Source organism: Hemiscyllium ocellatum, chromosome 26, assembly GCF_020745735.1.
Source record: "Hemiscyllium ocellatum isolate sHemOce1 chromosome 26, sHemOce1.pat.X.cur, whole genome shotgun sequence".
Lineage (NCBI taxonomy): Eukaryota > Metazoa > Chordata > Chondrichthyes > Orectolobiformes > Hemiscylliidae > Hemiscyllium > Hemiscyllium ocellatum.
In genome coordinates, this window is record NC_083426.1 from 7,323,186 (window position 1) to 7,349,904 (window position 26,719).

Sequence of the window (26,719 nt, forward strand, 5' to 3'; positions counted from 1 at the left end):
TTTTCAGAATGCAACTATTATTAATCAGGTGAAAGGTCACTTGACTTAACATTAGAATCACCTTTCTGTAAGATGGAGAGCTTTATTGTTAATATACATATAAAAGCTTGTGATTGTCCATCTCATTGAATGGTAGAAAGTAAGAACTACCCTTCCCAATGAAGGGTTTATGCTTGAAACATCGATTGTCCTGCTTCTCGGGTATTGCTGACCTGCTGTGCTTTTCCAGTGCCATACTTTTCATTTCGTTGAATGGAACTTCAGCTACCAACAATTCCTATTGGGGAAAAGGCTACAGGATTCCCCAGCCACTCCAACGAAATGGGAGGAGATCTGGGCAGGAGCCAATGAGTCAATGTCTTTGGGCTAGAGAGGAGAAAGGCAACAGAATCGGCAAATGAAAGGCAGGAATTGGAAACCCCTGGGGCTTGGACAAAGGCAGAGATTGAGGTGGAACCCACAGAAGAATACATTTAAACTAGATATTCCTGCAGCCAATAAAAGAGAGCTGGGCTGATGGAAACTGGGGGGGGGGAGGTAGCAACATTTAACAGTCACAAACCTTCCAAGGCACGAACCACACTTAGCAGGTGAATACTAATGACTATTACCTCATCAACACACGGGATGTAAGCATGGTTTATTTTAATTATCTTGCTGTTGTTTATTTGATGCTAATTTTTGTCAAGCAGAATAATGAGGATTGGGATATCAAAGGAAACGGATGTGAAACACAAATGCTGCCAAAAAGCTTTCAGAATTCAAACACTGTCCTCTCTGCCCACCTCCCTTTGATCCTGTATGATACACTTGTATCATACAAAGCATAAAGCATTAACCCATTCAGTATTCTGGGTCAACTATTTTTCCAATTATGAATTGCAGGCTAAGATAGGCTAAGGTCCAGTGTACAGTGCATCATCAAGGTCAATAGAGTGAGAGAGATGATGAGAATCAACAGGAGTGTTACATAAAGCCACGCTTGGAAAAGTGCATGGGGTAATAGGTGAAAGCAAGACTGACAAAATTTTGTATTAATTCAGAACATAGGTAACACCAGCAAGACCAACATTTATTGTCCATATCTAATTGACCATGAGCATCCTTACTGACCCACTGCATTCCATGGGGCGTAGATACACACATTGTGCTGTTAGATATTGACGTTGTTCTAATTTTGACCTAGTGACAGGGAAGGTATGTTGATATAGTTCCTAGTCAGCAGGTGTTTGATGTGTACATTGCCTTTAGAGAGTTCACCTTTAAGGATTCCCCATACTGTGTCCATGCAATGTTTTGACTTTATCCAGCAGTTAGTCTACGTTGAGCCTGCAGGCTGCATTCACAAAAACCAGTGGTTTTGTTGTAACATCAGTTTCTTAACCTGCAATGTGTTCTACTACTCTAAATAAACTAACTCACAGAGTTAATCAGTCCCTGACAAGTGTTTAACTATGAGATCATTATCATTAACATGATAATCTGTAGCTTGGATGGTACCTTGCAGTTGGCGGGTTTCTCATGCACCTGTTGCACCTGACCAGTGTCAGAGGTCATTAGTTTGGATGGAGCTGTGGTGAGTTGTTACATTATCATTTGTAGATGGTACTGCTACTCTATCAGTGCTGGATGGAGTGAATGTTAAAGGTCATGGGTAGACAGACCATCAAGTGGGATGCTTTATCCTTGATGGTGTGAAGCTTCTTGAGTGTTGTTGGAGCTGCACCCATCCAGGCAAGTGGGGAATAATATTCCATCACACTCCTGACTTGTACTTTGTAGATGGTGGAGTGTCTTGGGGAGTCAGGAGACAAGTTATTTGCTAGATAACTCCCAATTTCTGACTGAGACAATCAAGAGCCTCCACAAGTTCTGCAGATTTAATAGACAATGATCTAAAGTGGGTGAACTTGAGGATATGTTCAATGATGCTGCACCTTTCAATGCAGGTGGACACTCTATAGAGTATGTAGCAGAACTTGAACTTTAGAGTCACAGTGTCATAGAGTTATATAGCAAGGAAACAGACCCTTCGGTCCAACTCAATCATGCTGACCAGATAAACTAAACTAATCTAATCCCATTTGCCAGCATTTGGCTCATATCGCTCTAAACCCTTCCTATTCATATATCCATCAGATGCCTTTTAAATATTGCAATTGTACCAGCCTCCACTACTTCCTCCAGCTGCTCACTCCACACACGCACAACCCTCTGTGTGAAACAGTTACCTCTAAAGTACCTTTTATATATTACCCCTGTCACCTTAAACCTATGCCCTCCAGTTTTGGACTCCCTACGCTGGGGGGAAAAAACACCCTATCCATGCCCCTCATGCAACATGACATCCTAACTCCTATACTCAACACATTGACCAATAAAGGCAAGTGTATCAAACACCTTCTTCACTACCCTGTCCATCTGTGACTCCATCTTCAGGGAACTATGAACCTGTACTCCAAAGGTCTCTTTATTCAGCAACATTCCCCAGGATGCTATAAGTCCTGCTGATTTGTCTTACCAAAATGCAATTCCCCTAATTTATCTAAATTAATCACCATCTGTCATTCCTTGTCAGCCCATCTGATCAAGATCCCACTATACTCTGAGATAACCTTCTTAACTGTCACTACACCACCAATTTTGGTATAATTGGAAACTTAATAACCATTCCTCCGATATTAGGCAGACAAACAGAAGGCTTGAAGAACACAGCAAGCCAGATAGCATCAGGAGGTGGAGAAGGGTTACACCCGAAATATTGTCTACCTTGGCTTCCAGCATCTGCAGGTTTTTTTTGCCTCATTCCTCCTATATTCACATCCAAACCATGTATACAGATGACAAAAAGCAGTGGATCCAGCACTGATCCTTTCAATGTGTTAATGTGTTAATGTGAACTGCAAAGCTATAAAATGGATGATGTTGAATTATCCTCCTTTATGACTGAGGGCTTGAGTTCCCTTCAAAATGAGATCAACAGCAAGATACATTGAGAATAATGGAATATAAGTGGATAATTCAGTTTAACCATAAATAAAAACCCCACTAGATACTTTTCCAAACATTACCCAAATGACTTTGTAATCTCAGGCACAACATGAGGGATGTGGGCCACAGAAGAGGTCAGAATGGAGAAAAGTAATAAAAGATTGATGTCATTTTTTTGTAAAAATGGTGGTGTGAGGATGTGAGGGTTTGGTAACATGGAACTAGTGTGACACGGTGGCTCAGTGGTTAGCACTGATGCCTCACAGCGCCAAGGACCCGGGTTCAATTCCCACCTCAGGTGACTGTCTGTGTGGAGTTTGCACATTCTTTCCATGTCTGTGTGGGTTTCCCTTTGGGTGCTCCGGTTTCCTCCCACAATCCAAAGATGTGCAGGTCAGGTGAATTGGCCATGCTAAATTGCCCCTAGTGTTAGGTGCCTTGGTCTGGGTGGGTTACTCTTCAGGGGGTTGGTGTGGACTCCATTAGAAGCAGCAACTTGGTTTAAAGAAATTTGCAAAAGAAGCAAATGTACAGTGAGCGAAAACATAACAAGTGCCTGAATCTGGAATGTACTGCATGAATGTGTGGTGGAGGCACGTTCATTTAAGGAATTCCAGAGGGCATCAGATGATTAGTTAAATAGACACTAAGTGTAAGGGTATGGGCAAAAGGCAGGAGATAGACACTAAGTCATGATGAGAGTCAGTGCAAACATAATGGGCCAAATAATCCCTCCTGAACCATAACTATTCTGTGATTCTGTGATTTAAGGTACTGTTGGGTTTAGACATTGGATGTTTAACATTGCAGTTACTAGAGAAAGCACCAAGTATGTGCAAATTTCACAGCATGCCAGCAGGATAAGATTTGTGGTTGGCCGATACTCACATTTTGTCACTGGAAGTCTCCGAGGCACTTTCTGACTGTCTACATTGCACCATGCTGACAAAGCATTTTCAACACATTTGAAACCAGAACATCAGAATGACATAAAGAAAGAAGGCATCAGTTTATAATAGTGCGTTTTACAACTTCAGAACATCCAAAAGCACTTTACAATGCCCGAATTATCTTTTCAATGTGTAACAACAATTGTAATGCAGGAAGTGTGGGAACTTAACTTTCACACAGCAAACGCTTGCAAACAGCCACAAGATAAGGGCCAGATAATCTATTTCAATGATATTGGGTGAAAGATAAGTTTTAGTCAGGATACCATAGAGACCTTCCCTGCACTTCTTCTTTTATTGTGGTAGTGAGATCATTTATGTGCAGATGATTCCACCCACAAACTCTAAATAAAGTCAAAACGATGCTGCATCAAAACTGAAGCATGGGGAAAAGTAATGATGAGTCCTGCCTGAATCTTGAGTTTACGCCTCATTATGTGTGCTTCATTAATTCTTCTCTGTTAATGTTTTGCTTGCCTGAGGCTTAATTGTGATTGCCTCAATTTTGATGATTTAATTATTTTTGGTGAAATCACATGAAGATTGAAGCTCTGGTAAAAGCTGTCATGGGAATGAATCTTGGTAATGGCAGATATGGAATTGGAGATGGGGGCGTGATGGGGGAAGTGAGGTTAAAGAAGACCTTTACCAGGCAATGTTGGAAAAGCGAGAAGCAAAGAAGTATTGTGTTGTGAACGCAGCCACAAAAATGTAGCTGCATCAACAATATCTGTCTGTGTTTATCAGATATGATCTGGTACAGTAAAAACATAAATGTGTCAGTTACATTCTGCCTCTTCACTCTTAACAGCATCTTAAAATGAGATACAGGCTTTTCAGGAGCAAGTTCAAGTTTTTTTGGCACAAACGTAATCTGTAAAATTCTGCGTCAAACGTTTGTGAGCTTTGAAGACTGAGATGAGTAGATTTTTGGTGAGTAAGAGTCATACAGTCATAGAGTCATAGAGATGTACAGCATGGAAACAGTCCCTTCGGTCCAACCTGTCCATGCCGACCAGATATCCCAACCCAATCTAGTCCCACCTGCCAGCACCCAGCCCATATCCCTCCAAACCCTTCCTATTCATATACCCATCTAAATGCCTCTTAAATGTTGCAATTGTACCAGCCTCCACCACTTCCTCTGGCAGCTCATTCTGTACACGCACCACCCTATGCGTGAAAAAGTTGCCCCTTAGGTCTCTTTTATATCTTTCCCTCTCACCCTAAACCTATACCTTCTAGTTCTGGACTCCCCAATCCCAGGGAAAAGACTTTGTCTATTTACCCTATCCATGCCCCTCATAATTTTGTAAACCTCTATAAGGTCATCCCTCAGCCTCCGACGCTCCAATAGCTCAAATCCTCTAACCCTGGCAACATCCTTGTAAATCTTTCACCTCAGTAAAATTGCATATTTTAATATTAAAAGCCCCTATTTTTCTACTGCCTTCTCAAATTAATTCCAGATGGTAACCCAATGAATATGCACTTCAATGTCTCAACACCTTTCCGGTAATGTAGAGCCCAAAACCACTTACAGCCTCCAACTGTAGTCTTAGTAATTGTGAATTACTATAGACTTTTACATTATGGCTGTCACAAAACTCAGGATATGGTGAAAAGAAGGCTGATTGGAGATGATATGCAGAACAGTCAATTTTATCATTGAATGGTCAAGCAAGCTCAAGAAGCAGGCTGGCTTCCTCCAATTGTGTTGCGTTCTGGTTATGTAGGTGCTGGGGTCCTCTCTCTTGAAGATACTCCAAACATTTGGAGCAGCACGATGGCTCAGTGGTTAACACTGCTGCCTCACAGCGCCAGGTTCCATACCTGCCCCGGACAGCTGCCTGTGTGGGGTTTGTACATTCTCCCCGTGTCTGCGTGTGGGTTCCCTCCCAAAGATGTGCAGGTTAGGTGGATTGGACATGAGAAATGCAGGGTTACAGGGATGGTGGATGGGGGTGGGATGCCCTTTGGAGGGGTGTTGTGGGCTAAATGGCCGATTCTATGATTTCTCCTGTTTGTGTTTCGATCATGAGTATGAGCTAGGCAGTGTGCTTTTAAAGCTGACACGTTCGATCCTGCCTGCCCTGGTATAAAGACAAACAGCTCCCAACAGGGATTTTGCCCTCTTGCCCTCCCCACTGAAAGCCCTAAGATAAATAGGAACAGGGTGAGACATCATGACCTCTCAAATCTATTGCAACATTCAATAAGATTGTCACCCACTTTCTACATCAGGACCACTGTCCTGTATTATCCCCACACCCCTGACTTACTTAGTACTCAATAATCAGTCTTCAATATGGTAAATGACTGAGTACTCACTGTGTTCTTGGGTAGAGAATTCCAAAGATTCACTACCAGTGAGTGAAGGTATTTCTATCTCCCCTGATGTGACTAGCTAACCTAGCTCAGCAGAACAATAGGTCTCAGATCATCATGGATCATATGCCCCACAAAGAGGCATCACAGGAGAACCTCAGCTCCTGAAACAGATACAACCAAATATCAGTAACAAAGAATTCAGTCCAAGCTGAGGTCTTGCCAAAGTTATACTCAACTTCTCTAACCTGTAAATGCAGAATCTCGCTTTCAATGTTTTCAACTGTTTAGTAGCTCCACTGACTGAAAAAGGAATTTTAGTGAATGGTCAAGTCTCACTAGCCTGTAATGTAACAGGATAATGACCAGTCAGTCTTCAATCTTAAAAAGGTATTGGCCAGTCTATAAACTCCAGGTTATTGACCAGTCAGTTTATAATCTAACTAATCGATCTGTGTGTAAACTTTAGGCTACTAATCGGTCAGTGCATAAACCAGGAGTATACTGACCAGTCAGTCAGGAATCTAATAATGTACAACTAGTCAGTTGGTAATATAACAGTATTTTGGCTGGTCCATCAGTAATCTAACTCTATACTGACTAGTCAGTTAGTTATCTAACAGTATACAGACCAGTCAGTAATCTATTAGTATACTGACCAGATGGTCAATAATCTAGCAGTATAGTGACTGGTCAGTCAGTAATTTAACAATACACTGACCAGTCAGTGTCATTAATTTAACTTTGCACTGGGTAGTCAGTCTAACAAGATTCTCAGCTACTCACCATCATTCCTCCTGTTCTTTATCTGGTTGGTGATTTGTTCCTGAAACTCCGCAAGTGACTCTTCAATAGTTTCCGTTCGATGAGCTGACAGTGAGAAACGGCGCTTAAACTTCTTCATTTCACTTATTTTATTTTGAGGTGATGGAGCTGGAAGAAAGAAGTGGGTCTGTGAGAGTTGAGGAAATAATTCCCCATCACCTGTAATGAAACTTCATGGCCATAAAACTGATTTGCAAATTAAATTATTCCAACACAATTCAGGTGTGGAGGTTTCCGAAAATCTAAGGTGAAAACTTGATTATGTTCTGCATTACATTTCAGTAACAACTTTGTCATACAAAAGCAGAAGATTTCTAAAATGGAAAAGGAAATGAAGGAATGGGAGGGAGTCATTCCATTTTTCCTACCCCTGCCCCTGTGATCATCATTAGATTGAATTCAGATCCCAGTTGTGAGAGATTCACTGTATTTGAAGGTCATTGAAGCAACCGCAGATCTGTAACCTCTCAAACAACATCAAGCAGATATAAACAGGCTCGTAATGTGGGCAGAAAGGTGACAGATGCAGTTTAATAAGAACAATTTGTCAGGCAATCTGTTTTAGGATAAAACAAGAGGAATATCTCAGTTCTGAAGAGGGGTCACTCGACCCAAAACATTAACTTTGATTTCTGTCCCCAAAAGCTGCCAGACCTGCTGAGCTTTTCTAGCAATTTCTGCTTTAGTTTCTAATTTACGGCATCTATAATTCTTTCGGTTTTTAAGGGTTATACACTCCAGGATAAAAGCTGAAGAGTTGACTGAACACAGGCCGAGGATTCAAATACTTTTGTTGTAAAATGTTCTAAGATCTTTTGTTGTGAGATCGCTGGATAATACTCTCACTTCCGAGTCAGAAGGTCAGAATTTCAAATCCTACTCCAGAGATGTGAACCCAAAATCTAGGCTGACACTCCAAATTAGTAATGAAAAAATGCTACTTTATCAAAAGTGCCATCTTTCAAATGAGATTTCAAATCATTTGCCTATCAGGTGGGTACAAAATGACCCAAGCTTATTCAAAGAAGAGCAAGGGAAATATTCCCGGCATGATGGACTAACATTAATCCCTCAATACGCATCAGGAAAATAGATTGTCTGGTCATTATCATATAGGTACTTAGTGGAACTTGCTGAGTGCAAATTGGCAGCTGTGTTCCCTGCATTACAACATGACCATATTTCCGAAGTGTTTTGTTAGCATTAAAGCATGTTGGTACTCCTGAGGTCATGAAAGGGACTACACAAATGTAAATCATTCTTTCTTTAAGCAGGGAGATTCTTGTTTATAATAGCAGGATGCGATTTTAAAGGACATCAAGATTAAATCACTAATTTTCCAGATCACAGCTGCTGTGACAAGGTTTAGATTCACAATTATATGCTTTCATGGGCCAAGTGTCAGATTATTAGCATATGATCTCTGCACAGTTTAACACTGCCTCAGAGATCAACACAATCACAACATTTGTTCACGAAATAGAAAAAGCAAAGCTACTGCAAAGCAAGGTGAAGGAACTGTCTTATCATGACATGTTTAAAGGGACCATGCTGCCGAAGAGGTAACAGCAATATTTAATGTAGACAATAGCCAAGGTGCTGCAGAGATGTGCGAGGGTAAATGGATACAGAAAAAAGAAACATACAAGCCTTTGGAGGACTGAAGTAGGTCCAAAGAATGAGAGGGAGGTGGAAAAGCTTAGGGAGAGAATGTCTAAGCCATGAATGCTGTGGAAAAAGACTATTGTCCACGGTTAGGATGTAGGGCTGGAGGTTATGGAGATGGATTAGAGTGAGGCAAAGGAATTAGTTAATTTTGGACTGACTGTGCACATCTGTTGAATAAGAAAGTCCAAATCTTTAGTTTCCACAAATATGATTTAGTTTGTAATCAACATTAATCTAACATCTACAGTTTAATTTTTGCAGTTGCTGGCCTTTAGTGGTGTTTCCTCAATGGTTCTTGTGAAAAAGCAATTTAATTAAGAACCAACTGAAACTGGATCCTCATTAAATAATTCAGGCAGACCTGTTGTGTTGGGAGTGTATATCAGTAGCCAAATTAGTGTGACTTAGTTCTTGAGAGTACAAATTACAATTCAATGCTAGAGTTGAACATTTCAAGGAGTTGAGCAGAGAAAGGAAGGAGGACGTGTTTGTTGCTTTCCCTTAAACAAAGCTGTGAATTGGTGAACAGATTTGTAGTTCTAGTTTTTAAGGTAAAAATGAGGTCTTCAGTTTGTATTTTGGCTTCCTGTTTTTTTTTTCTCTTTTTCTTAAAATTAGCTTGTCAGTTATAGATTGATGATAGCGTTAACAAAATGATACAGTCTAAAGATGGGGATTTCTTCAAATGTAAATAACATGAATAATAAAGTAAATAATGAATTAATTTTTATTATTAATTAATTCACCACGATGTTGCCTAGGATGGAAAGTCTCAATGATGAGGAGAGACTGGACAGGCTTTGTTTGTTTGCCCTGAAGCAGAAAAGGCTGAAAAGAATCTGATTGAGGTATATAAAATTGTGAGATATAGACAGGGCAGATGGTGAGAATTTCTTCCCAATGGCTGACATGTCTAAGACCGGAGGGCATAAGTTTAATATGAAGAGTAAATGGTTTAGAGGAGATCTTTACAGTAAATGAATTATCATACCCAAAGGCCTGTGTTTGTGCAGCTATATACCCCGGAATACTTAGTTCCCAGCTTTGATTTCCTTGTAACTATGTCTCTGTAATAACTGTGAGATCATACCCAAAAACCTGTATTTGTGCAGCTCTTACAGTACAAGAAAAAAAATTTGGCTCAGTGGTTAGCACTGTAGCCTCACAGCGCCAGAGACCCGGGTTTGATTCTGGCCTCGGGCGACAGTCTGTTTGGAGTTTGCACATTCTCCCTGTATATACGTGGATTTCCTCTGGCTGCTCTGATTTCCTCCCAGAATCCAAAGATGTGCAGGTCAGGTGGATTGGCTGTGATAAATTGCCCATAGTGCTAGGCGCATTAGTCAGAGGGAATTGGGTCTGGGTGGGTTACTGTTCGGAGAGTCAATGTGTACTTATTGGGCCAAATGGCCTGTTTCCACACTGTAGGTAATCTAATCAGCTAGAGAGTGTTAGAAATCTGGAAGGTGCTACCTGAAAGGTGGTGGAGGAAGGTACTTTCACAACATTGAAGAAGCATCTGGGTGAGCATTTAAAAACTCAGGGTACAGTAGGTTATTGATCAATTGCAGGAAAATGGAATTAATGTACGTTGGTGTTTGTTGGTTGGAATAGATGTGGTGGGCTGAAGAGCCTGTTTCTATGTAATCGACAGTATGAATTAAATATGGTAGAGATGGCAGGACAAATTACATTGCAGCATATGGGAGCTGATAGACACCAAGGTGATCCAGGCCAAGCACATCTGTAGTAAATGTTTGCAGCTTGAGGAACTTTGGATTCACATTGAGGAGCTGGAATCTGAGCTGCAGAAATTGCGCCACATCAGGGAGAGGGAAAGTTACATGAACATTTTATTCCAGTCTCACTTCCCCCTCCCACACTAGATCATTCAAAATTGGTCTGCGGTCAGGGAAGGGAGAGTAGGACTGCAGGTAAGGTAGATATAAGAACCCAAGGGGAATTCTCACACGACATCAGCGCTTGCAATTATCCAACACTTAACAGATTTTTCCAAGCTGTGTGGACGTGAGTAAGGACTGCAGGAAGGAAAAATCATGGCAATTTATAGGAACAGAACAATTAGGGAATGGATACTGTTCTCTGTGTCTGTGAGTGGGAGTCCCGAAGGCTATGTTGTCTGGCCAGTGCCAGGGTTGAGGATATCTCCCTTGAGCTGGAGATGAACTTGGAAATAGAGGGGAGAGATCCAGTCAATGATAGGAGTGAATAGCATGTTTTGCTGAAGACTTTAAACAGCAGGGTGCTAAACTAGAAAGCAGAACCTCCAGTGTAATAATCCTCAGAGCACTACCTGCTTCGTTGTACAAAACAAAAATATATGAGACCGCTGCAGCTATGTGGATAATGATACCCAGAGTTAGACAGAAAGGACAGAATGTACAAAAATGAAAAGACAATTCAGCAAAAAGGGCAAAGAAGGAAAAATAATAGAATGGCAAAAATAATGGCTTTTTACTTAAATGTACATTGTATTTTGAAACATAATAAATGGATTATCACACCCAAATATAGCTGTATTTGTGCAGCTATATATCCCTGAATACTTAGTTCCTAGCTTTGATTTCCTTGTAACCATATCTCTGTAATAACTGCGAGATCATGCCCAAAAACCTGTACTTGTGCAGCTCTTACAGTTATTATAGAGATCTAGTTCCAAGAAAAATCAAAGCTGGGAACTAAGTATTCCGGGGTATGTAATTTTTCAGCCAGAAAGTTAGGAAGAGAAAGGTGCTGGGATAACTTTGTTAATTACAAAATGGAAGAACTAAGACAGCAAGAGATGTTCTTGGATCGGATGATGTGGAATCCGTACGGGTGGAGGTAAGAAAAAACAAAAAGAAGATGACATTGATTGGTGTAGTCTACAGGGCTCCTAACACTGACCGTTCTGTGGGACAGAGAATAAATCAAGAGATAGTGAGGGGATGTAAAAAAGGCAGTGCATTAATCATGCATGTACTTAACCTTCATGTTGATTGGGAAAAACAAAGTGGCAGAAGTAACACAGGAACAGGAGTAGGCCATTCAGCCTCTCAAGGCTGTTCTATCATTCAATGAAAGCATGACTGATCTGCAGCCTAATTCCATATACCTGCTTTTGCCCCATATCTCTCAGTACCTTTGTTCAACAAAAATTTGTCTATCTTAGAACTAAAGTTAATAACTAATCCAGTGTCCATTTGCATTTGTGGTAGTAATTTTCAAACATCTACGACCCTTTGTGTGTAGAAGTGCTTCCTAACATCTCTCCTGAATGATGTGGCAGTTATTCTCAGATTCTGCCCCTAGTTTGAGAATATCCAAGCTGTGAAAATAGTTATCCACTCTGTCATTTCTTGTTAATATCTTGAAGACTTTGATCAGGTCACCATGAGGAAGAAGTCAAAGATTATATTCAGGACAGTTACCCAGAACAATATGTTATGGGGCATCCAACCAAAGAGCAGGCTATTTTAGATCTACTGTGAATTGTGTAATGAGGCAGGTTTAATAAATTATCTCAGTGTAAAAGATCCCATAGGAAACAGTGATCATAACGTGGTAGAATTTAAGAATGAGTTTAAGAATGAAAAACCTGGCTAGGAAACAACAGAACTAAATTTAAATAAGAATAATTACAAAAGAATAAGGGCAGATTTGGCTGGAGTGGACTAAGAAAAACAAAGTAGAAAATTTAGATGACAGTGGCAGACATTTAAGAAAATAGCCCTTGAATGGAATCGTGCCTGGAATGTGTTCCAGCGGAGGTGGTAAGGGTGGGAACGATAGCGTCATTTAAGATATATCTAGACAGGTACATGAATGGGCAGGGAGCAAAGGGATACTGATCCTTAGAAAATAGGCAACAAATTTAGATAGAGGGTTGGTATCAGCGCAGGCTTGGAGGGCCAAAGGGCCTGTTCCTGTGTGCTGTAAGGTTCTTTGCTCTTTGACACAATGGGCTGAATGGCCTCCTTCTGTGCTGTAAATCTCACTATATATGCACTTTATAAGCCCGGACACCTGATACTATGCAAAAAAAAACCCAACTTAGCTCCATCATTTAAGCTGACTAATTTATCAAAGTGGGGGATAGATATTTCTAGTCAAACTGTTTAAGCACTTTGTGACACATGTCTGGAACAGGTGGAAAAAACACAGACCTTCAAGCCTAGAGATAGGGATGTGAACAAGGTGTCATAAGAGCTTTTCGTACTGATGGGTATTGATGGTCACTGTTCCAGCCACCAATTAAATCTGCAGTTCTCTATTATACTGGCATGTTCAGTGACTATCAGACATTTATATGAGAGTCATAATGATCTGTGGTGCTTCACGTGAGTTTTTACAGCATTTTCCTAAAGAGTTGGACTAATTAGGTCAATTGTGCATTAGTGCATTCTTATCACTTAAATGAAAGGCATAGCAAGTGTCAGTGACAATTCAAAAATGAGAAATTACAAGTACTTAAAAAATGGACTTTGGATGAAAGACAATGACATGATTCTCTTCTTTATTCTTGCATGAGATGAGGAACCATTGGGGTGGCATGGTGGCTCAGTGGTTAGCACTGCTACCTCACAGCAGCAGGGACCCGGGTTCGTTTCCATCCTCGGGTGACTGTCTAAGGGGAGTTTGCACATTGTCTCCGTGTCTGTGTGGGTGTCCTCCAGGTGCACCAGCTTCCTCCCACAGTCCAAAGATGTGCAGTTTTGGTGAATTGCCCATAGTGTCCAGGGATGTGTGGGTTAGCCGTGGGAAATGCAGGGTTACAGGCTTGGAGATGGGTCTGGGTAGAATGCTCTTCAGAGAGTTAGTGTGGGCTCACATGGCCTGTTTCCACACTGGAGGGATCCTGAGAATTCCCTTTGACTGAGTGACTGCCCAATTCTGTCATAGGACAATTGAGAATCAAGCACGTTGCTGTAGGCCTGGAGTCACAAGGGGGCCAGACGGGGTAAGGACTGCAGATTGTCTTCCCTGAAGGACTTACAGAGCCAGAGCGGTTTACTTTTCTTTAAATTTTATCAAATAGTACAAAATACAAACAAACAATTAACACCGAACAATAAGCAGCAATTTACAAGAAACAGCACTTTACAGGGAAAAGGGGCAAAAGGCCAAACCCTAAGCCCCACCGTACAACCAGTTCACAGAGAAATGGAGATGAACCCTAAATCCCACCTTATCTTATCAAAAAGGAAACAGTCAACCCAAATACATACAAAACAGTCTGACAAACCGGACTGCATCCATCACAGACACCCCAGACAACACAACAAACCACACACACTCCTCCCGCCTTCCAGCCACAATCCAGCCCACCCTTACGCCCGTCCCGACTCTCGGACTGCCCCATGCCCCTTCTGGCTCTTGGTCTACCCCATGTCCCTTCCAGCTCTCGGTCTGCCCCATGCCCCTTCCGGCTCTCGGTCTGCCCCATGTCCCTTCTAGTTCTCGGTCTGCCCCATGCCCCTTCCAGCTCTCGGTCTACCCCATGCCCCTTCCGGCTCTCGGTCTGCCCCATGCCCCTTCCGGCTCTCGGTCTGCCCCATGCCCCTTCTAGCTCTCGGTCTGCCCCATGCCCATCCTGGCTCTAGGTCTGCCCCATGCCCCTTCCGGCTCTCAGTCCGTCTCATGCCCCTTCCGGCTCTCAGTCTGCCCCATGCCCCTTCCGGCTCTCGGTCTGCCCCAAGCCCATCCCGGCTCTAGGTCTGCCCCTACGCTCGTCCCAGTTCTTGGCCCATCCCATTCCCTTCCAATTCTCGGTCTGCCCCATACCCCTTCCAGCTCTCGGATCCCTGACACACCTCCAGCCACCTCAAGAACAGCCTGAATGGGTTTACTTGTTCACATGGAGACTAGTTTATTGCCAAAATACTGTGTCAGTGATGTAAAACACTTGAAGTCTTTGGCTTCTTAGGACGTGAGATTTCATGGTAATATTTATAGATTTCTTGATTCATTTCCTCATTGGTTATTCTTTTCCCAGCTTCATGTAGAATGCAGCATAGAGCCTGAGGAAATATTGGTTGTCATGGGTTTGATGGTCAGTGGGAGAGAGATTGAGACAGTGAGAGACAGAGCTTTCGTTTGTTCAAAAGGCCCCAGATCAAACAGTCAGCGCTGTTTTCATTAAAGGTAAAGAAAAGGCACTTTGCTGAGCTGTTAGTTGAATCAATTTGCAGAAAATATTTTTGCATTTTCTAAACAGCTGCTAGACAAGAGAACAGACCCACAGAATGCCTTTGATCTCCAGCACAGAAAGCCAATGCAAGATGTAGTGTCTTTACTTGAAACATGCGCCTGCTTTTTCTCTTTACAGATGCTGATTGTGTATTCTTAACATTTGCTGCTTTCACTTGAGAACAACATCAATTTCTGCTCTTTGCCTCACGTTAACAACCATGCTTTCAGTTTCCAGGCGCTAAGCTCCAGAATTCCTTGTCTAAAACTTTCCATGACCCTTCTGCCTTAATCAGCTCCCATCCACCACCAACACTCCATGCACTGCCAACTCTCCAAGACAGCACTGTGCACTGTTTCCAAGTTGCACTACAGTATCTCACCAAACCTCCTTTGACACCAGCTTCTAAACCCTCAGCCTCTACCACCTGAAAGGACGAGGACTTCAGATACATGGGGACACCATCAAGTTCCTATCCAAGACACACACTATCCTGACTTGGAATTATCCTGGAACTCCCTCTCTACAATGCTGTGGGCTGGGGAGAAGGGTGAAGTCTAATTATGTTACAATATTTGAAGATGAATTAAGAGTGTTATCCTCAAGTTACCAGCTAATATTTATTCTTTAATTGGCATCACCAAAATAGACAAATTGTTTACTTACCTCTTGCCTTGAGACCTTGCTGTGCAAAAACTGAACGAGGTCCATATTCAATGAGGTGGATGCTTCAGAAACTAATTATTTGGCCATAGAGCATATTTGGAGAATTCAGTGGACATGAAGATTTTAATATAATGATTATGCGGTGGTCTTTTATACAACCACTTATGCAAATAAACAGGACCTTGTTATAATGTTGCATCTGAGAAAATTGAACCACCGACAATACAACACTCCACTGGAACTAGACCTTAACTTTGTTTCCAGGTCCTGGACTGTAGCACTTAAACCTATGAGCTTTTAATTCAAAGATAGCTGTTATCACTTGAAGAACATCACTGGGACTAGGTATTGCAGAGTTGCCAATATCTACTGGATACCTTGGTCAGTCCTGGTGCCTGCCTGAGTGACTTGTGAAATCTCTAAGCAGAACTTGCCCTAATTCTCGTTTTGTTTTAACCCAGGTGATGAAACGTCTGAAAATGAACCTTCCAGCTCAGCAAGCACCCGGGTCTTGACCCAATCCAGGCCTAATGCACTATCTCAACTGATTTAACCCCCCTTCTACATGAATGATGGTCTTTTTAAAAATTTAGTGCTAGAATAATAAAGATATCACCGGACTCTTCACTCACACCTGATTGTATCACTACAACACCAATGAGTCAGGAAGGGGGCAGCCCATCTGAGACAAACAAAGGATGGGCAAAACTCCAGCTTTGCTAGTGCTACTCACATCTCAAAGATTGTTAATTTTCTTTTCAAAATCATACAAGGAACAACAGTATGTCACTCAGCCCTTCAAGCTCTGCCATTCATAAGATCTTGGCTAATTACTTTACAATATTTATTCAAGGATTGGCATGGGCATTTGTACATTAATTCACTTGTTTCACATTAACATTGTTTGTTTTAACCTGAGGTAAAAGAAATAGGGGGAAGTAAAGGTCAATTGGCCCTTCAAACTTCTAGGTAAAAACAATGACTGCAGATGCTGGAAACCAGAGTCTAGATTAGAGTGATGCTGGAAAAGCACAGCAGGTCAGGCAGCAACTGAGGAGCAGGAAAATCGACATTTCGGGCAGAAGCCCTTCATCAGGAATAGCTCTATTGTCTACCCAGGTGGTATCAAAGCCAGAAGCCATTGAAATACAATTGAGGGGCTCCTAAAACTTTCTCCAACATTCAGGACTGATCTGATTCTGACCTTAATTCCAATCTTACTGATTAAACAATTGCTCATGGAGGATCTCAAACAACTCTTTGGCTAAATCCTTTGACTCTCAACCTATTCTATTCTAAAATCATCAGACTTTCGTGGGTTAACAGCTCACAGTGGGTCTATAACAGAAACAATTCATGGTTCACAGAAACTCACCAAATCAAAATAACAAGGTCTAGGGTGATGCTAAACCCCAGCTCCTGCAGTGCCCACTGGTCTCAAAAGGCCTCTATTGTACCAGTGGGCAACACATGCCTCCTGTTGGTTCTATATTCTCCTGTTTTTATCTTTCCCATAAATGATTTGTTTTTTTTTTCTCTTCAGTTGCATCAAATTCTTTCATTATCTTAAAGATTTCTGGCAGGTCATCCCTGTGTCTTCTCCTTTCTGATGAAGGAAGGTAGGAAAAGATGCATGGTGAACACAGAATTGGACACAGTCTAGATGGGCCAAATGGCTCTGTTTTTTGTGTTGTAGTCTTGTTGTAATGTGATGAAACTATTTCCATGACAAACTCTTATTCCTTTCTCCCTCATCTGCTTGTCTAGCTTCCTCTTAAGTGCAATCTGTGCTGTTTGCTTCAACAATTCTTTGTGTTAGCAAGTTCCACATTTCATCAACACTTTCCCTAACACTTGTTTTGTCATATAAGCAGCTCGACAGTTTTAGTAAGATTGTCTCATCGACAAGCTGCCACCTGTTTTATTTTCTCTCTGCTATATTAAGTAAGTGCAGCCCAGGTTTAATAATGAGACCTGATTTTAATAAATTGCCTAATGTGTTCAGTGAAGAATGCAAAACATGCCCAATACTTTGCCTGAGAGTTTAGAAGTTGGGGAAGAAAGATGGATAAGAATTGCAGGAGGCCATTCAGTCCTCTGGAACTATTCCATCATTCAATCAAATCATGGCTGATCTTCATCACAACTTCAAATCCCGGGATGCCCCTACCCAACAAGAATCTAGCAAACTATGTTTTGAAAATTTCAGGTAATCCATTACCCATGCTTTCAATTAGTTTCTACAGGCTGAACTGTTCTCCAGAGTTAGTGACAAAGCAGCATTCACAAAATCAGAATGAGAAGCTGAATGTTGTGCAGCACATTATGGATGTAGGATAATTGGAAGCAATACACAAGAGCTAATCCATTCATGTCAGGCTATCATCCATGGTTAATTTCAGACTGGGACAACTATTGCTCTTTCTGGAAATGGAACAATATATACAAATAGATCATACGAACCTTCTCTTGTATTTTGCCTATCAGAAAACAGTCTGGAAGGTACTTCCTCTGAATGAAGCATTATGTGTCAACTGTTTGAACACCTAACTTCCACTAAATTCAATCTTCCTCATTGGTTTTCAGTTGGCTAATGCAAAACCTGGAGACCAGTAACCTACCCTTGCGGCTTTCTCTCACTAAGGTTTTTGATGTATTCCAACTCATCTTACTGCACAGTAGGATAATAAAGGGAAATAATTGAATATCCTTCCTTGGGACCATCCACATTAAGTTATGGAGATGTACAGCACAGATCAGACCCTTCAGTCCAAGTCGTTCATGCTGACCAGATATCCTAAAGTAATCTAGTTCTATTTACCAGCATTTGGTCCATATCCCTCTAAACCCTCTAGACCCATCCAGATGCCTTTAATGTTGCAGCTGTACCAAACTCCACCACTTCCTCATTTCATTCATACACCACTCTCTGCATGAAAAGGTTGCACCTTCGATCCCTTCTAAATCTTTACCCTCTCACCTTAAACCTCTGCTCTCTAGGTTTGGACTCCCCTAATCTAGTCACCTTATCCATGCCCCTCATGATTTTATAAACTTGGATAAGGCACCCCTCAGCCTCCGACACTCCAGGGAAAATAGCCCCAGCCTGTTCAGCCTCTCCCAATAGCTCAAACCCTCCAACCCTGGCAACATCCTCATAAATCTTTTCTGAACACTTCATAGCACAATACTAACTCATCACATGACAAACAGTCAGAAATCAAGTCACCAATTGCTGAATACAATATTTGCCAGATCTTCCATTTTATCTTTAGCTGTGGATCAATATGTAACTCTCTCTCAACTACAAGTCAAAAAATTATGGATCTGAATTCCATTCCAAAGACGTTGCACATGTTGGCTTGGCTGACACTCCCTGTATGGTTCTGCACTTTCAGGTGAGACACCTAACTGAGGTATAGTTATATTTCAGGTCGAAATGAGGAGGAATTTCTTCTCTCAAAAGGCAGTGAATCTGTGGAATCTATTACTGCAGAGACCTATCAAGGCTGGGTTGTTAAGTATATTAAAGGGCAACATGGACGGATTTTTAATCTCAAAGGGAATCAAGAGTTATGGGGAAAAGATGGGAAAGTGGAGTTGAGGTTTATCAGATCTCATCAGCTGAGGGTGGCTCAGTGGTTAGCATTGCTGCCTCACAGCAACAAGGATCCAGGTTCGATTCCAGCCTCTGGCGACTGTCTGTGTGGAGTTTGCATGTTCTCCCTGTGTCTGCGTGGGTTTCCTCTGGGTGCTGTGGTTTCCTCCCACAATCCAAAGATGTGCAGGTCAGGTGAATTGGTCATACTAAATTGCTCATAGAGTTAGGTGCATTAGTCAGAGGGAAATGGGTCTGGGTGGGTTACTCTTCAGAGGGTTGGCATGGACTGGTTGGGCTGAAGGACCTGTTTCCACACTGTAGGGAATCTAACCTAACACAGCAGCCTCAATGGGCTGAATGGACTACATTTGCTCCTATGGTCTAACACTTCTGAAAATGTAAATAAATTTCTGAGAGTCTGAACATGTAAGAACACACAGAGATTCTTCAAAAAAAACCCTGCTAATTATATGAGTTATGCTATTTCAAATTAATTGCTAAACGCTTGCCTGCTCCAGTAACACTAACAAATGTTAAAGGAACATGCTATGGATAGATATCAAAACTTCAAACAAAATTCAGTGCCAGTGAAATTGGGCAATTCAAATGCAGAGTCCATTTAAATATGTACTTTTTTTTAATATCAGTGTCTCCGAGTGAATTTGTCCCGCAGTGATTGGCTGAATTTCTACCACAACAGTGCCCAATAAAGCATTTTGATAGGTGAGTGAGTGCATTATTCCAGTGCTTCCCACAATTAGCAGAACTGCACAAAGGGCATCCCAGCTCAAGGGAAGTTCACATGTTCTGCCCACAACTTGTGCTCACTGGCCATTCGAGCAAAGGAAAAGTGTTGAATTTTGGAGCAATTAACAAAAACCCACTGATCGTGTGCACTAATGAATTAATCGGGAAACAATTCCACTTGTCCCTGAATCATGTGAGTAACTGTTGTCAAAACTTAGCATCTATTCAGTCGTAACCATGGGAACATGAGGAGAGACGGAGGAAAGCCACCAGAATGGAATCTATTACAAAAGCAATACTGAACACACAAACCCAGGTCAATCAATCAGCTATAAACAGTGGTACCATCGCCACAAGTGACTGTCTGCAGAATACTGATCGTCTAACAAGTGATGCACTCCCTCAAGTCAGGTCAAGCACCAGTCTTTCTTCTTCATTTCTTCCCCCCAGACCCCCACCTGCTCCCCACAAAGAGAAAGGGAATGTGTCAATACAACAATTCCTGAGTGTTCTGGCACACACCCCAGAGTGGTTGACGTGAACATCTCCTCACTTCAAAATGCTTGAGCTTGTACATTCAAACAATTCGCTCTAGATTGGCAATCCCACTGAGAGTCAAGGGTGTGGTGCTGAAAAAGCACAGCAGGTCAGGCAGCAACCGAGGAGCTGGAGAGCAAGGCACAAATGTGGGCTGTTCATGGATCTTGAAATACTGCACTCCTCCACACCTAAATTCAAAGGAGAAGTCAGAAAAACTTAATTTTCGCTGTACACGTACATAGCTGGTCCCTGAATCATGGAATGATTTACATGGCTATTGAGGCAAAGGTCATTAAAAGGCTTTGAAAAAATATTTGAAAGTGAGTTCATACATAAAGGGAGGGCATAATAAGATTAAGAATTGCAAGATACAAAAAAATGTTTTCACTGGGAAAATATCACTAAGGTGAAAAGAAAATAACCCCAAGGTGCTTCACTAGGCTGGAATGAGATAACTACAGACACCAAGTTGGGAAAGCACAAAGATGTGGTATCAACTACAAATAAATACTGCAGGGTGTTAAAGAAAAGAGAAATATTTGCAATTCTGTGGTGCATTTCTTAACTACAGCACTTCAGAGTGTGGCTTTCGAATGGCTTTGAAGTGCAGCTATAGACCTCACAGAGGAATTGTGACAGGCCATCTGTGCAATGTGTTAAAAAGCAGAATTTGGATGAGCTCACGGTTGTGGGAAGCTTGGGATTGGCTGAAAAACTCTGGCCAGGAGTGCACTTTTAATGACAATCACTCTGCCTCTCTAGCCCAGAAGGTGAGCAATTATAAACATATAACTTCATTCTCTTAGGCTGGCCTACTGCAGAGTTTAAAAATGTTGAAATTCTTTTAGTTTTTCTTTCCGTCTCTACCTCCCTCTTCATTGTCTAATCTTCCTTTCTCTCTCTGTATTTCTCTATCCGGTAACTGGTATGAATCTAGTTTACCCTGTTTCATTCTGATTCCTCACATCCCATTGAATAAGGAAGGAGATTGCTGAATACATCGTTCACTGACTGTTATCAGCTTTCGCTCAAGGCAACGAACTGGTCAAAGGAAAATACTCAGCTGATGGAACAAAGCCTAATGGTACACATTGCGAGTCCCAGCCCATTATCAATAGAGGTAAGAGCTTTGTGGGAACAAACATCATCAGTGTCAGTAAATTATCCCAATATCTCCACATTGATGTCGGTTAGGAAGAGACTGTTTGTGAAACGTGCAAGCATTGGAGCAGAAATAACCGTTCAGAAAGGCCAGCTCCCGAACTTTGGACTCTGGGATGATAAGTCGTTGCTGTGAATGGTACAATATTTTGTAACTGCTGTGTTGGTGAAGTTCATCAAAATGAAAGATATAGAGGTTTTGTCAGAACACTGCATACTTATTACTTTTCCATGTCTTATGTCTTCAATTCTTATCATTCCACTCTGCCTGGAACTCTTTCCAAATGAAGAGTGATTATGGGATCCACTGTAGAAATGAGGAAAATGAAGTGATATGAATCAGAGGTGACTGATCAGTGAGAAATTGACCTGTCCGGAGTATAAAAATCATGTTACTCTAGCCAACTAGTCTTGACTGTCTCAAAAATTATCAAATCTCTGCGAGCCCAAATGGGCTTGATAGGTATAGACCTAATTAGTCACCCCATACTGGCTTTCTCATCATTCTTACAAATCCCTCATTGACATCACCCTTCTCCTACTCTTTTCCCCTACAGCCCTCTGGACCCTCAGTATTCTTCCAACCTTTGAACTTTTGTGAATCCAGTGCTTTTTCTTTCTCTGAAGGAGCAGCACTCCAAAAGCTTGAACTTCCAAATAAATCTGTTAAACTGTGACCTGGTGTTGTATTCTTTTTCTCTGTCACCGACGTCTGTCCCCTCAGCTGTGAAGGCTCTAAGCTCTGGGACTGCCTCCTCCTTCAAATCTAGCTCATCTCCTGAGCTTTTCAGGAGTCCAGTGATGTACTGCCCTTGAGAGAGCTGTCAAACCACTGCCTTGAAGAGAGCTGAGATACTCACTGAATGTACTTAAGGGGAAATGAAAGGTTTACCATAATCTGCCAATCTTGAGCAATATACAGACCTGGCCAGCAAAGGATAGTAGACATTGGTGAACTAGATGCATTTTTACAACTATCCATTTATTTTACAGTCACCAATAACAAGACTGACTTTTTAGTCCAAAGTTTATTCAAATAAGCTTAAGTTTGTCAGATGCTGCTGTGATCGGATTTGAACCAATGCCCCCACACTATTAGACACGGCCTGTACACTACAAACCTAGTAATATTATCTCTATGCTTGATTTTTACCTCATGGTCATATTTTGTCTTGTATTGACTCTAATACCTTGGAGCGTTTTATTAAGTAAAAAGGTGTCATGTAAATACAAGTTATTACTGAATCAAAACTAAATGGCATAGATGGCATAGTGCCTCACAACACCAGGGACCCAGGTTCGATTCCAGCCTCAGGCGACTGTCTGTGTGGAGTTTGCACATTCTCCCTGTGTCTGCGTGGGTTTGCTCTGGTTTCCTCCCACAATCCAAAGGTGTGCAGGATTGGCCATGCTAAATTTGCAAAATCCTGCACCCTCACCTCCATCCAAGGCCCCAAAGGGTCCTTCCACATCCATCAAAATTTCACCTGCACATCCACCAATGTCATTAATTGCATCCGTTGCTCCCGATGCGGTCTCCTCTCCATTGGGGAGACTGGACACCTTCTCGCAGAGTGCTTTAGAGAATATCTCCAGGACACCCACACCTATCAACCCCACTGCCCAGTGGCCCAACATTTCAACTCCCCCTCCCACTCTGCCGAGGACATGCAGGCCCTGGGCCTCCTTCACCGCCATTCTCTCACCACCAGATGCCTGGAGGAAGAACGCCTCATCTTCCACCTCAGAATACTTCAACCCCAGGGCATCAATGTGGACTTCAACAGTTTCCTCATTTCCCTCCCCCCTACCTTACCCCAGTTCCAAACTTCCAGCTCAGCACCATCCTCATGACCTGTCTTACTGCCAATCTCCCTTCCCACTTATCCACTCCATCCTCCCCTCTGACCTATCACCTTCATCCCCACCCCCATCCACCTATTATATTCTATGCTACCTTCTCCCCAGCCCCACCCCCTCCCATTTATCCCTCCACCCTGGATGCTCCCTGCCCGAAACGTCGATTTTCCTGCTCCTCAGATGCTGTCTGACCTGCTGTGCTTTTCCAGCACCACTCCAACCTAGACTCATGCTAAATTGCCCATAATAGACAATAGACAATAGATAATAAGTGCAGGAGTAGGCCATTCTGCCCTTCGAGCCTGCACCACCATTCAATATGATCATGGCTGATCATCCTTAATCAGTATCCTGTTCCTGCCTTATCTCCATAACCCTTGATTCCACAATCCTTGAGAGCTCTATCCAACTCTTTCTTAAATGAATCCAGAGACTGGGCCTCCACTGCCCTCTGGGGCAGAGCATTCCACACACCCACCACTCTCTGGGTGAAGAAGTTTCTCCTCATCTCTGTCCTAAATGGTCTACCCTGTTTTTTTTAATAATATATTTTTATTAAGAAAAAATAGATTTTTAAATATTACAACAAATACAAAACAATGCAATTCAAAACAGTACAAAAATAATACAAAACTAAACCCAAATAATTTTTAAAAAGCATAAAATTATAAAAAACCTAAACTAGCTATTTAACTAACTAAATAAATACCTAACAACAAACAAATAAATAGCAATAACTCAGCCCAGCCAAACAAAACACTCATACATTCACAATTCCTCCTCCCTGGATATTGGACTCATGAAACACAATCGTTACGGCGATATGAAAGCCCTTGTTCATGTGGCAGATAAATCTATGCCCAGGTATTTCAAAAAGGTTGCCATGTCTTGTAAAAATTCTCAGTTTTGTGGTGTACCATATTTGTGAGAAAATCCAGGGGAATATGCTCCATAACAATCTTCCGCCAACCCGACAGGCCTGGGGGGTGTTCTGATATCCAACCTAGCAAGATATTCTTCCTTGCACAGAATGTAAGAATATTGAAAAGTTTTGCCTTTTGCGAGTCTGTAGGAAATGCAATGGGCAGGCCCAAAAGAAGCGAATAGGGTCCTTCTCCACCCCACACCTAAAATCCTCTCCACTGCACCCACCACAGCGCTCCAATATGTTTGAAGCCTGTCACAAGACCAAAGACAATGGGTAAGAGTACCCGTACAGACCTTGCACGTGGGGCATGCTGAAGATACCCCTGGTTTAAATTTTGACAAACGGTCTGGGGCTAAGTGGACCCTGTGGAGAATCTTCAACTGTAAAGCATGGGTCCTATTGCAAATTGATATCTTCCTTACATTCTCCCAAATATCCTCCCATGTCTCTGAAGAAACTTCAACACCCAGCTCTCTTTCCCACATCTTGTAGAGTCGATCAGACTCATCTGAGGTGGCACGCCCCAACTGGTGATATAGAGTACTGATAGAGAGTGTACTCTTAGCCCTTAGTACCCCTCTTTCTATGTCAGATTTGTAGGGGATCAGTCAAAAGTGTGGTATTTTTTTGAATAAAATCCTAACTTGAAAAAAGCGAAAGAGGTCTCTATTAGGAAATTTGTACTTCCGTACTAACTGATTGAAGGACATCATTACATCTCCCTCAAATAAATCACCCATGCAAGATATACCCCTAGCTGCCCAACGCTTAAATCCTGAATCTATCACACCTGGTTGAAAACTCGGCATACCCACTAAAGGTGTAAACAAAGATGTTTTGCCAATATTACCTTCCCTCTGCCGAATTGCCCTCCATGCTTTAACAGTATTGATGACTATTGGGTTATGGCAATATTTCCTAACTGTCCTCACCTTGTCCAAAAACAGCAAACTGGTAAGAGGGCACCTTGCCTGGGAGGCTTCGATATCTAGCCATATTGAAAGAGGGTCCCCACAAACCCAATCACTTACGTAGGTCAAAAGCGAGTTTAATTGGTAATTTTTAATATCCGGAAGGTCTACTCCCCCCAATTTGTGAGGCAACTGCAGTTTGACTAATTTAATGAGGGGCCGTTTACGGTGCCAGATAAAGGAGCTGAACCAACTGTTCAGTCTCCTGAGTGTTTGTTTATTGAAAATCAGGGGGAGCATCTGTATAGGGTATAGCAAACAAGGGAGAATATTCATCTTAATGAGTGCTGTCCGACCCAACCATGAGACTGGAAGTGCCTTCCATCTTTGGAGATCTTGTTTAATTTTTTCAAATAATTGAGTAAAATTGGCTTTGAACAGCCAATCCAGAACTGGAGTAATGAATATGCCCAAATACACAAAACCCCCCTGTGACCACCTAAATGGGAATCTATAGTCACTCTCAAGAGCCAACTCTTTCGTAAGACCACCCATAGACATAGCCTCCAATTTAGCAAAATTAATCTTCTACCCTGAAAAAGCGCCAAACACGTGAATGCATTGTATCAGGCAAGGCACTGAAACTGCTGGATTTGTCAAGAAAATTAGAACATCATTTGCATACAGCGAGACCTTATGTGATTTTGACCCCACTTCTGGAGCTGATATATTGAGATCCCCACGAATGGCGTCTGCCAACGGTTCAATCACCAACGTAAAAAGTAATGGTGAAAGGGGACAGCCCTGCCGGCTGCCCCTAGAAATATTAAAATTGCTTGATCGTACCCCATTGGTAATGACCGCAGCGAGAGGTACACTGTAAAGAACCTTTACCTATCTTATGAAAACTTTGCCCAGACCAAACCGGTCTAGAGTATAGAAAAGGTACGGCCACTCAACTCGGTCAAATGTCTTCTCTGCATCTAAAGAAATCACCAATCCCTGTGTTGCCTGTTGTTAGCATGCTTGAATTACGTTAAGCAGCCTCCTAACGTTATTGGAGAATCTGCGACCCTTTATGAAGCCCATCTGATTCTCTTTAATAATAGAAGGTAACACAGTCTCCAGCCTTAACGAAAGAGCCTTAGAAAGGATCTTAAAGTCCACATTTAAGAGTGGGATGGGCCTGTATGAAGCACATTCTTCTAGATCCTTCCCTTTTTTAAGGATAGGTGAAATATTGGCCTCTCTCAGAAATGGTGGGAGATAAACATGACTGTATGAATCATTAAACATATTCAGCATCGGGCCTGACAGTATACTTATAAATTCTTTATAGAATTCACTGGGAAG

At 41.9% G+C, this 26,719-nt stretch overlaps 1 protein-coding gene across 1 annotated transcript in view; it reads right to left on the minus strand.

Annotated features, from left to right (window-relative positions):
• The window catches only part of LOC132828315 (cyclin-dependent kinase 18-like), a 126,030-nt gene that overhangs the window by 83,787 nt on the left and 15,524 nt on the right, over nucleotides 1-26,719 (minus strand). The window contains exon 2 of the mRNA XM_060845307.1: nucleotides 7,056-7,202. Within this exon, the coding sequence (XP_060701290.1) occupies nucleotides 7,056-7,173 (118 nt within the window). The 5' untranslated portion in view covers nucleotides 7,174-7,202. The remainder of the gene's footprint in view (nucleotides 1-7,055; nucleotides 7,203-26,719) is intronic.